The sequence below is a fragment of the Octopus bimaculoides genome, chromosome 14 (assembly GCF_001194135.2).
Source record: "Octopus bimaculoides isolate UCB-OBI-ISO-001 chromosome 14, ASM119413v2, whole genome shotgun sequence".
Lineage (NCBI taxonomy): Eukaryota > Metazoa > Mollusca > Cephalopoda > Octopoda > Octopodidae > Octopus > Octopus bimaculoides.
This window is the reverse complement of record NC_068994.1, coordinates 14268813-14270453: the sequence shown is the minus strand read 5'-3', so window position 1 is coordinate 14270453 and position 1641 is coordinate 14268813. Positions and strand designations below refer to the sequence as shown.

General features: G+C 36.2%; 1 protein-coding gene across 1 annotated transcript in view; it reads left to right on the top strand.

Annotated features, from left to right (window-relative positions):
- Positions 1-1641, top strand: part of LOC106881571 (protein unc-79 homolog) — a 43132-nt gene that overhangs the window by 30541 nt on the left and 10950 nt on the right. Inside the window, exon 18 of the mRNA XM_052973023.1 lies at positions 1101-1283. Within this exon, the coding sequence (XP_052828983.1) occupies positions 1101-1283 (183 nt within the window). The remainder of the gene's footprint in view (positions 1-1100; positions 1284-1641) is intronic.

The following is a 1641-nucleotide window of genomic DNA, read 5'->3' as shown; positions in this document are numbered from 1 at the left end:
ACACACACACACACATACATATACATATATATACGACAGGCTTCTTTCAGTTTCCGTCTACCAAATCCACTCACAAGGCTTTGGTTGGCCCGAAGCTATGGTAGAAGACACTTACCCAAGGTGCCACGCAGTGGGACTGAACCCAGAACCATGCGGTTTGTAAGCAAGCTACTTACCACACAGCCACTCCTACGCCTATATGAGAATATGCTTAAATTTCTGAGACGGTGAGCTACTTTAACCCTTTAGTACTTAAACCAGGTACATCTGGCTCAAATGTTCTGCTTGTTTTATGTTAAATCCAGCCGAATTTGGCTTCTCACACTTACCTTACAATGTCGTTCTAAAAATAAACAATCACATCATCAAAATCTCAAAGCTATGAGGTAATACATGATTAATTCAAAACATTGTGAATAAATGAGTATTACAAATGACAAAGTATTCTGAATGCTAAAGGGTTAGGATTGTAATTTTCAATCAGAGCATGTGGTGTGCTTTGTCTAAGAGTCACTGCAGAAATACTCCACTATGTTTCCAGGTTAATTTCATGACATACACGTGTAAACTAGAGGCTAACAAATCAAATTTATGGTTAGTTAAATGAAAAAAAAAAAAAAAAAAGGTGAAAGTAGGTCAAAGAAAGGGTCTTTGTGTGCTCACTTGATATGCTTAAACTGACAAATTTCTCTTAATTACATGCTACTGTTCTCTAGGACATAGTAAGGATATTTGATAATTTAATTCTTCCTTCAATCAGCAAAAGGCCTGAAATTTTGAGGGAGGAGGCTAATCAATTTCATTGACCCCCAATGCTCAATGATTCTGCCAGCTCACTGCCTGTAGAACATTAGATGACTTAATTTGTCTATTTGAACAGGATGGTCCCAGACAAAATGTCTTTTGACATAGGTCAGTTGGACTAGAGTTGACCTAGGGTTAAACAACAGCAACAAATAAATATACCAATTTAATTCTGTTGTGGTTAAAATTTAAAATAGGAGTGATAAGTAATTTTCTAGCTTATTATTGTCATTATTATTGTTGTTGCTATTATTATTATTATGATTATTATTATTATTATCATTCTTTTGTTGCAGTTTGTTGTTCTGGATGCTGGTGGTACAATCTGCCCTTCAAACATTGTAAACAATGATGTATGTATGTTATTCAAGTCCCAATCACAAATGTTAACTAGTACCTGTGTAGCTGATTGCATGAAGCAATACCTCAATGACTGTGTAGAGTTCATCTCAGACTTACACACCCTTACAAAAGTCAAGGTTGGTACTAACGTTATTTTTTTCCCTTCACTAACACTCTTTTTGTTGTTGTTGCTGTTGTTTTACCTTCTATCTTTCATTTGTTTTAGTCACTGGACAGTGGCCATCTGGGGGCACCACTTTTATCGTTTCTCTTTTACTTTTGCAGTCATTAGACTGTGGCCATGTTGAGGCACCACCATAAACAACTTTTAGTAAAATAACTCGACCCCAGTACTTATTTTTGTGAGCCTGATACTTATTGTACTGGGCTCTATCGCCAAACTGCTAAGTTACAGGGATGTAAACACACCAACACCAGTTGTCAAGCAGTTGTGCAGACAAATACAAAGACACACACACCTATATATATATATAT